At 40.2% G+C, this 11322-nt stretch overlaps 1 protein-coding gene across 1 annotated transcript in view; it reads right to left on the reverse strand.

Annotated features, from left to right (window-relative positions):
• Positions 1-1219, reverse strand: part of LOC308074619 (protein mono-ADP-ribosyltransferase PARP6) — a gene marked incomplete at its 3' end in the record, with an annotated part of 38087 nt that extends 36868 nt beyond the window's left edge. The window contains exon 1 of the mRNA XM_080414126.1: positions 1126-1219. Coding sequence (XP_080270252.1) covers positions 1126-1128 — 3 coding nt within the window. The 5' untranslated portion in view covers positions 1129-1219. The remainder of the gene's footprint in view (positions 1-1125) is intronic.
• Positions 1220-11322: the final 10103 nt, after the last annotated feature.

Genomic DNA, 11322 nt, shown 5'->3' on the forward strand with positions numbered 1-11322 from the left:
ACACACACACACACACACACACACACACACACACGCACACACACGCGTGCACCGTCCTTTCATCTCGTATCGTTTCGGCTCATCTCATCTCCGCTCTTGCTCAATGGCTTCAAACCAGTGCTTTTTATAGCATGTGAAGAGAGAGCTAGACAGGCGAGGGCATGATTTACTCCCCAAGCATGGGAAACATAGCAAGATCTACAAGCTACGAAAATAGCAAGATCTACAAGCTCACAACCCGTGACGGGTTGTGAGCTTGTAGATCCTGCTATTTTTGCCAAAGAGATTTGGTGTAGAGGGAAATACTAGCGGACCTAGTATTAAGCCCTGAGGGAGACCATAGCCAACGAGTTATATAATTGGTTTAGTTGTTAAAATGTTTTATTAGAACTATGAAATCTGAATAAAAAGATTTAGAAAAGAAAGAAGTATATGTCTCTCTGATTTAGTCGCTTGCTAACCGATGAGGTCTTCCGCATGTCTGGAAAAACATACATCTCAGTCTATCTTTGCATGACTGACTCCAGTATTACATACCGTCACCTTCTCAAAATAATGGCCTACGTAATTTATTAAAAACTGAACCAAAACAAACTATATGATATTTCTTAATCATTTCACCTGAAAAGGTTTATAACAATATATGACTATTGGCATAAACATAACACTGTCTGTCAGTTATGTAACATAAGAGGATTAAATGACTTAGGCCAACTTCTATTTTGACTTAGGCAACTATAAACCTGACTTAGTGGAGTAACTGACTTACTCCAGGACTTAGGTATTTCTTTTTTGGCCTAAGTTACAAGACAATGTAAAAAAAAATTGAAAATAATTGTGAAAAAATTGCCCAAGTCACATGTTATGTCACTCTTGAGATAGGCCATTATACTAAAGGGGCGGGAACAGCATGATCCTTTTCAATTAGGATTTAGGCGATTTTACCAGAGGTGGTCAGTGTCATGAAGAGCTGATTTAGGCAAAAATAAAATGTTCCTCAAAAATCGACATAGGCCATTATTTTAAGAAGGTGACGATACAGTAGTAATTTAATGCCAATGACATACAAAAGGAACATGAAAGGATGAATGCAGTTCAAGCAGGACCAACAGAAGCACAATTTACCATTGGGTATGTTGTTCATAAGACTCGCTCAGAGACGGTGGTTGGGCCTCTTCCTGCTGTCAGCCATGGCAGCTGAGCCCCCCAGGTAGAAAGCAGTGCCAATGATGGAGGATCCGTTCCCCTTTTCTTTCCGTCTCGCACGCTCTTCAAAATCCACAGGAACCTTGGGAAATAAATAAACCAGGGATGGAAATAATGCATAAATGTCTCGCGGCCGGGGAGAAGAAAAAAAACACAAAAGAAACAAAAAGCTGGTCTGTCCTCAAAGCAAAGTGCCACGTTCCTCCTCCTTTTCCCTTTAATCGCCACTCGCACTCCACCTTGCCATGTATCCTAGCAACAGCCATCTCTGCCGTCTGTCAGAGTGGCATTAATCACAGCGGAGAGACTGTGTGTGTGGGAGAGAGAAAGAGAGAGAGAGAAAGAGGGAGAAAGAGAGAGAGAGAGGTCTTTATTTGCTGCACCTTGTGTACCCAGGATGTTTTTCCACATTTATCTCTGTACTTTACACCTATTTATATCAAAGCACCTATAGGCGAGAACACCTTGAGTCTCTGTGGAGAGAACAGCACATCCTCTGACGTGACCACCACTGCCATTTATGGATTAGGGCCACATAAGATCAGTGGTGGAAAAAGTACTCAAATGTTTTACTTAAGTGAAAGTATCAATACTGCAGTATCAAGTACAAATACCTCAAAAAAAGTACTTGAGTACATGTACTTAGTTACTTTCCACCACTGCATAAGATAATAGTCACTGGATGCAGGGGAACTGCTGCTGTGGATGCTAGACCAGTGGCAGTGAAACTTTTTAACGTCAAGGACCCCCAAATATATTTGGCCCCCCCAACCACACATCTGACAATGTTTTGTGCCAGGGACCCCCAGAAGAGAATATTTATGTAAAAGAATAATAATTCAAAGTCATTCGAGGGCCCTTTCGATATTGTCTAGGGCCCTTTCAAGTGATGCGCTGTGAGCTTGTAGATCTGATTGTAGATAAAGTGGTTATATTTTATTATATTATATTATATTATATTATATTATATTATATTATATTATATTATATTATATTATATTATATTATATTATATTATATTATTAACTACTCTGGCTGGGGACCACACTTTCAGAAGCACTGTGCTATAGACTATTAAACTCAAGGGGGGATTTGTGACTATAGTTTTATTAGAAGAGACATATGTTAAGACATCTAAAACAATGAAATGGTAATGCTGCTGTCTGAAACTGGAATTGGTCTGTTATCTTCACGATGAGAAAGACTGAAAAATAAGTTAATTTAACCATATGAACCCTTGCATCCCTATTCTGGGCATGTCATAATAATAGGAGAAGACTGTGAAAATTGGCGAACATTCGGTTAAAATAGCAGATTTACAAGCTTGTCACAAAGCGACGTGTTGTGAGCTTGTAGATCAGCAATTTTGTTGTAGGAGGGGGGGGAGGAGGGGACCAAGTATAAACCCCAAGGGGACCACTGTCAACTGAAGTATATACTGTGATTGATGGATTGATTGAAGACTTTATTAACAAGCGTGTTGACAATAAATCTAGTACAGTCAAAGGTAACGCTAAAAGGGTAACACAAAAAGCATCAGGGGGCTTGTTTCCATTGTGGTGGTCCATGTGTACATGTGAAATGTCACATGGTGCACTGCAACAATGAACGAGAACTACAAACACCAGCAGCATCCCAGATGACACTGCGGCTACCTTCTGTATCCCTCACTCAGACATGTAAACAAAGAGCAACGGCTCTGTTTAACCACAGCAAGCCCTGAGAAGCACTACTGCATGAATCACATCACACTGGAATGAACAATTCAATGATATATACTGTGTGTATATATATATATATATGTGTGTGCCCCCACAGGAAATACATGTCTATTATTATATTAGACAAGTGCCACATGTTTGTTCTAGCACAGCACTCACCGGCCAGTAGCATGATGGCTCAAGAGTTTCAAAAATAATATCAGTGGAGAGTTAAACAAAAGCAAAGACAGTGTACAGAGTAACACGGGATCTCTCTGTTAGATGCACTGTAGGTCAATTAATGACAACCCAATCATTTTCTTTCTCTTTCCTCCTTTGTCATCTACCGTATATGCTTGTCTATCTATCTGTCTGTCTGTCTGTCTGTGTGTCTGTCTGTCGCTCTTGCTCAGGGCACTGTCCTTAGATCTGAGCCATGTTATATTATAGATGCTGTATGGCAAGACAAGTCTTTTGTGGATATTTATGTATTTCTAAATGCTGTCCTCTGTCTAGAATCATGTTCACATTTTCTTTGCTAGTCCGGTTATTCACTTCTGTAGAATCTGTACGTGTTCTAAAGGGATTTAAATGCATGTAAAAAGGCACTGCAGATCATTCCACATGCTGTCTGATCGTGTCCCATCATCATCATCTACCTACACCGAAACCCAGGTCCTCCCGGCGGCGTCACGATCCTGCACCGTTCACCCATCTCTCCACTGCTCTGTTTGCCTGCTGGCCCGGCCATGTACCCCCCCCCCCACCCCCACCCCCCTCGCCTCTGTCGTCTCACATACCAATGGAGTCAGAAAAGCACACGAACGGAAACCCCTCTTCCCCCCAATAACCATTTAACGCACACTAATGCGGGCCAATTCGCCCTCCCCCATCTGCACATCCCCCCGACTCTAACACCCCCACCCCCCCCTATCCTCATCCTCATCCTCCGTCCTCGCCATCCACACTCACCTTTACGGAAGATGGAGAGAGGGGGATGATGCTGTCCTTGCTTCTTTCCTCCTCCGTTTTCTCACTCTTAAAGGGTGCACCTGCTTCTCTCTGCCAGTCGGTGGCCGTTCTCTCTCTCTCTCCGCTGTAATGATGACAATGTGGAAAAATAAGCCAGTTTTTTAAAAGACAGCAACGGCTATGAGGTGTGCCGGGGCCAGAGCCATCCCTTCCATTTTGATGCTGCCTGCCTGCCTGCCTGGCTCCGTTGGTGTGCTTGTTGGCGTTCTGTCTGACAGCGAGCCAGCTGGTGTATGTGTCTGTGTGTTTATCTATTGCAGATCTCTGCTCCGACTGCTGTCTTATTTTTTTTTTGCCTGACAACACTGAGGGTCCGGAGCATGCTCAGTGAGAGCAGGCAGCTTGGTCATGTGACCCATGCAGCTGACAGCATTGCTGCTGAGGAGAGGATCAGAGGCAGAGAGAGAGAGAGAGAAAAAATGGAGGAAAATGGCTCCCCACTGTGTGTGTGTGTGTGTGTGTGTGTGTGTGTGTGTGTGTGTGTGTGTGTGTGTGTGTGTGTGTGTGTGTGTGTGTGTGTGTGTGTGTGTGTGTGTGTGTGTGAGTGTGTGGGGGGGGGGGAGTATTAGCTCTCATCCACATTTTGGTCTGAATAACAGAATTCTGTAGATCTTGTGCTAAAACATGACTTAAAATTTAAAAACATGATTACATTATAGGAAAATACAAGCATATTAACAAACACATTTCACTTATATCGGGGGTGTTTTCCTATGTAAATATCCGTCTTTGCAGATGAGAGACAATAGTCATCAGCAGCCATGCATGCATGCAGGCTTTGATACTAATCAGTGTTTACCCTGGTTATCATGGACGCTGAAAGCTAATGACCGGACGAATGGACAATGACCCAGGTGGCCTGACCTATGGATGGATTAATGGTCAGGTGTTGGGACAAATGTCCTGCTCAGTGGCGTGGCCTCCAGCTGCCAAACGGAGCACAATAAAAGAAACATCTCCCTGCTCGTCCCTGATGTGTTTTGGCAGGCGATACAAAGGCCAACTAAAGAGCAGTGACCCTGATAAAAAGGATTTTTTTCCCCCCTCCTCGTCATGAATTCAAATAAGTGGAGGATGTTTTAATGGCACATCAAAAGGTTTTGCGCTGCGGTCTCTTGAGCCAAATAGGTGTTCCTTGTTTTCAGTTTGATGAGTTCTTATAGTTTAAATGTGTACATGCGTGCGTGCGTGCGTGCGTGCGTGCGTGCGTGCGTGCGTGCGTGCGTGCGTGCGTGCGTGCGTGCGTGCGTGCGTGCGTGCGTGCGTGCGTGCGTGCGTGCGTGCGTGCGTGCGTGCGTGCGTGCGTGCGTGCGTGCATTTTGCTGCCAACAACACAAGTGCAATTAGGCTTCAGGGGTAAACGGAAGTCTACAAAGACTGATAGGAAATCCATTTGCAGGAGAATAAATAAGGAGACAGGGCATTTGTTCTGGTCAATTCAGTATTATCCTGTTTAAGCACTTCTTAAAACAAGCCTGTCTTTTGGTAATTGTATATTCATTCTGCACATTTTCCTCTCTTTGTACATTTTTGGGGGATTTGGTTTATTTATTATGCTGATCTTTTCTGATAGATATTTTTGTTAGTTTGTATGGTTTCATTGTAATTTTTTATTCATTTTATTTATGTGTAAAGCAGTTTAGAACACTGCACAGAGCTACGTGATAGCCGCTGTCAGGCCGAATGTGTATGTCCACATTTCATCTTATAACTGTTTATTTCTATTTTTATTGTCATAAATTAATGCTTTTTTATACGTTGCCTTATGAGGGTAGTAGTAGCGAAACTCGTCAATCTTTGGAACATTTAATAGGGCTACATATACATAAATAAAATATAAGTAAGTAAGTAAGTAAGTAAGTAAGTAAGTAAGTAAGTAAGTAAGTAAGTAAGTAAGTAAAGTAAATAAATAAATAAATAAATAAATAAATAAATAAATAAATAAATAAATAAATAAATAAATAAATAAATAAATAAATAAAAATAAAAATAAAAATAAAAATAAAAATAAAAATAAAAATAAAAATAAAAATAAATAACACAATAGCAGTTCACCTTTCAACATCTTTGAAACATAGAAGCTCTACCCTATAGACTCCTAAACTCCTAAAAATGTTAATGTTATTTAGATTGCATGTTGTTTAGACACTATAGACGGACGCTAGGTTCATTGTTTACCTGGTATCCTACAGTAGTTTCTTTGAGGCACTATTCTCTCAGCACTGCACTCTACTTTTAATATTTACATTGTTGTTTGTTATTATGACCTCGCACCTGTAAGTCGCTCTGGATAAGAGTGTCTGCTAAATGCCTAAATTGTAATTGTAATTGTTAATATATTTATCATGAAGACCTCATGTTACCTCATCTCCCTCAATCATCATTGACCAACACACTTCTACTGTATGCTGCAGTACATATCGCTGTAATTATCATTTAGTGGACTGAAAACCACTAGTTTGTATTGCTGTTATAACACTACCTTGACAAAGTCTCTAGTGCCATTTCTGTGTTGCTGAGTAGGTCATAATGAAGTCAGCCCCATTATATTATTACGAACACCTTTAATATATTTAATATTTGACATTGTGCTTAGTATTTACATAATAGCCTACTATTTAATGTTATTTAAAACAAAAAATATATATATTAGTATTATCATCGTATTATCATTCCAAAACATTGCTCAGCAGTGGTTAAGTGTCCAGTCTAGTCAGCATACGTCTGTGGGATTTACGTAGCTAGAGGATCTTCCCAGGGTATCATACTCTCCCCTAAGGAGACACTAATAGACTGTGACAGCCTGGGGCCTTGGCTCAGCGACTACGGTTGATTGGACGGTACATTTGTCCCTCACCTGGGCTAGGAGGTGTGTGTGTGTGTGTGTCCGTTGGCCGACCAGGGGTTTCACAGCAGGAGTAGCAGAGCTGGACGCACGCCACGCAGCGGCTGGCATCCAGTGACTCAACATGGGCACCGGCAGCAGTGGAGGCACCCAAACTGTTGAGATAAGGTGAGGGGAGAAGGTCATGGTGGCTGGGATTGGGGGGTGGGTGGGGAAAAGTAGGCCTATGGAGACACAGGAAATCGATGAATAAAGTTTTGCAAAAGGAAATCAATTCACGGAACCATGTATGCATTGTATTTCCTTTTACAAGAGCACTTGCTGCGGTGCCGGCAGTAGCGAGGAATAATAGGCATGTCTGAGTGCACAGTGCACCAAATGCATTCGGATTTAATATATGAGTTATATTCACCAACTTTACAGTCTTTCCCAGGCTGCCTGGAGGCTAATCACCTGGAAAGTTTGAAAACTTAAGATTTGGATTGCATGGCTGTAGCAGACATGCCTGTCTCTCTGTCTGTGGTAGAAGGGGTTTAGATACTTGTGTCTGCCATCACCCTGGCAGAGCTGATTATCACAACAAGGGACTTATCCTGCTGAGCGGTAGAGCATATAGTAGATCACATTGTCTGTCTCCCATGCACTGTGCTGTGCTAAATGTGCAAGTTAAATGTTTGTTGAATGAATTGTGTGGAATGCTTTTGCTATAATAAATATGCAACTGACATTTCTAAATCAGAGCTGATTGTCACAGTAATAGAAACTAAACATGGTGAGAGGTAACATTTGAAAGAAATAAACAATACAGTACATATACATCACTCCATATGCATGCCTGCCTTATGCAATAAAAAATGTGTTACAGCTACTTTTATTATAAATGACTAAGACCTGACAAATATTTCAAGTCAAGTTCACAGAATATAGACCATGATAAACATATAAATGGGAAGAAAAGAAATTCACTCAATACAATAATCAATCACTCAGTTCAATGCCAATAATGTTGTTCAATCTTCCCGTCCTTCAGTTCTCAAGTTTGGTATTTATGATGTTATATACAAAATAAGTCAATGGCAGCAAAATAATATAGAAATACATTACCATGAAGAATTCTCACAGCTGTTGTTATATCTATCATCGCCACCAGAGGGAACTGTTGTCTGTAAGCTTTACACGTCTAGTTTGAGTGTTTGGCTGGCTTTAATCTGAGTTCCCAGAAGTTTTCGCCAGCTCTGGCGAGGAACTTCTGGGCCAGTGGCTTGGAATAACATATAAATAAACAAATCGTGTATTTTGCAGTGGTGTAAAGTAACTAAGTACATTTACTCAAGTATAGTACTTAAGTACAATTTTGAGGTACTTTTACTTTACTGGAGTTTTTCCAATTTTCTGTACTTTTACTTCTACACCACTACATCTCAGAGGCAAATATTGTACTTTTATTATGTTGTACAATTATTTGAAAACTTTAGATATAGTTACTTTGTAGATTTTGATTATTATTACAAAACATACATTAACCACTTCAGCCCTATACTTAGGCTATTTGAAAATAGTAGAACTACAATTAAGCTCACAATGTGTGCTCATTGTGAGCTTGTAGAATTTGTATACATTTCATACATTTGAAAACTTGTGAAATGGGACATTCTGCATAATGAGTACTTTCTTCTTTCGGTACTGTAAGTTTGTGATACCAATACTTTTTTACTTTTACTGAAGTACATTTTGAATTCTGGACTTTATTCTTAGAGTATTTCTATATTACAGTATTGATACTTTTACTTAAGCAAAACATTTGAGTACTTTTTTCCACCCCTGTGACTCATACATTACCCGAACGACTGGAACATGCAAACATAATACTGTGATTCTGACGCTCTTTCCAAGCTGAATGCAAGAAGAATCAGTTTCCTTGTTTGTTTTTAAAAGCTCCTTATTGCATTGTTTCTACAAGTGGGGTTCGGGGACCCCCAGGGGTCCTTGAGGGAGTTCCAGGGGGTCCCCAACTAAATGATAGATTAGGAACCAAATGGACCCTTATGGGTCTGTAGCCCCTTTCGGGACTTAATGTCACTCTCAGAGTTACAGACCCATTAGCGCCTTTCGGGACCCTGTTTACTTAGGTCCCGAAAGGGGCTAATGGGTCTGTAACTCTGAGAGTGACATTAACTCTCAGAGTTACATTAACAAAGATTTCACAATATAAATTGGGGTCCAAGTGATAGAAATGCCATTAAATGGGGGTCCGTAACCTAATGCATGTCAAACTGGGGGTCCTTGAAATTAAAATGGTTGAAAATCACTGCTATAGAGCAGTAAAAAATCTTCTCTTATGGGGGTCCCTGGCATATCTTTTCAAATGGGGGTCTGTGGGCTAATAATTGTCAATTTGGGGGTCCTTGACATGAAAAGGTTTGAGAACCACTGCCTTATTGCACGAGAATGTAATGGGATGCTTCCATAGAGTTAAAAATAATAGATTGGGATGCTTCTAGCCATGGTTCACATGACACTCATGGTATGACAGTCATGTTTCAGGGCTAGGATGCTTCGAGCAGTGGTTTAAAAAGTACTATTTTTTTTTACATTTTTCACAAGTAAAAGTATCAATACCGCACTGTAGAAATATAAGTAGCCTAAGGTATTAAAAATGTACTTGAGTAAAAGTACAAAAGTATTGGCATCAAAATATACTTAAAGTACCAAAAGTAAAAGTACTCATTATGCAGAATGTCACATTTCACAAGTTTTCAAACTAATATTTTGAAAATAGCAGATCTACAAGCTCACAATGCATCAGGAAGTGGTTAATGTATGTTTTGTAATAATAATCAAAATCTACAAAGTAACTCGAAACACACCAGTAAAAGTAAAAGTACCTACTGTACTTAAGTAAAGTACTTGAGTAAATATACTCAGTTACTTTACACCACTGGCTTCGAGTGTAGCGTTGCAGAATCCATCCACTCCCTTTCACATCAATGTACGTCATTAAACAATAATATAAATGTAAAAGTATAACAAATTGGTGAAATATAATATATTATCTAAAATAAAATTATAGCGTCTGTATATCCCATAGGGCGGAGGGGTGGTCGCTAGTTGGTTGTCTGGCAACCGTTGATGATCAAGGGAGTGTGACAAGAGTCTACTTTACAACCCTAATTTTGACGAGGTAGATATGTATTTTTTTCCTTCAATATACTACTAATTATAATAACACACACGATACAAATTAAGAAATTAGGTTTTTCTTCATGTTGTAAGCATAATATAGCATACATCTGCTGCTGATGAAATATGTCATGTCTCATCAACTCAGCTGTGATCCTTTCGAGTGATGGGCTCTCTCAGTGTTGCCAGATTTTGCAGGAGAAATAAGCAAAAGCCCCAAAGAAGCGACTAGGCTACATAATCAAACAATTTACTTGACCCTCAGACCCTATATTGGCTATTTGAAAATAGCCGATCTACAAGCTCGCGATGTGACGCGTTGTAGATCATGTCATGTCATGTCATGTCATGTCATTGATTCCATTCCACACCAAGCCCAAATAAGCAACTACACTTCTTTCAAGCCAAAAAAACGCAACCCACTGTCCACAACTACCAATATTTACAACAAGCCACTTTAAAGACAAACAAGGCAAAGGTCGCTTATAATAAGCAAACTTGGCAACAACACTGCTCTGCTCAAACGGATGAAACTCTTCTTACCGCATCATCATCCTCCACGGTCACGTGACGGTCGCTCCATCACGCCTCTCTGGAGATGCTTTCTTGCTCTCTGATTGGTCCCCATGCAGCACTACGACCAGAAACCATTGCATATCACTCCGCTCTGTTTCTCTGAAGTTATCACGATTTCTCTGCCTCTCATTGTCAAAATAAACTAGTTCCAGGTTGAATGACTTGAATGATTCCACACGTATAAAACGTATATTCAGTCTCAAGCATAAACCGTGTAAAAAAAGGTGTCAAGTCAAGCTCAAAGACTAGCTCTGACAGTGGTCTCTAACGCTCTGTTAGGAGCGGTTCTATTCCCAAACACTGAAAATTCAACTACCGTGAGAGGTCTCCAACTGTAATAAAAATAAAGGAAACGATTTCCTTACTTTTTAAAACAAAGGCTGTTTTACGTTGTTTAAAGACTATTCTCCACGGTGGGAAGCGTCTCAGGACCCCACCTTCTCTGTATAATACACTTTTTAGGCAGAAAATAAAATATGTCCGTCGGATGGAATCTTTTTTATTTACTCCACTGCGCCCTCTACAGATCCGGTCTATGGTAATTTATATTGACGAGATCGGTAGAGGGGCGCATATGAATAATTAAAATAATTTCCATCTGGCGGACATATTTTATTTTCTGCCCAAAAAGTGTTTTACTAGAAAGGTGAGACGTTTCCCACCACGGAGAATAGTCCTTCAGCAACGCAAAACAGCCTTTGTTTCGATGAGTAGCGAAATAGTTGTCTTTATTTTTACTACAGATGGAGACCTCGCACGGTAGTGGAATGTTCAGTATATGGG

This window comes from Gymnoscopelus braueri (assembly GCF_963280865.1).
Source record: "Gymnoscopelus braueri genome assembly, chromosome: 1".
Classification (NCBI taxonomy): Eukaryota; Metazoa; Chordata; class Actinopteri; order Myctophiformes; family Myctophidae; genus Gymnoscopelus; species Gymnoscopelus braueri.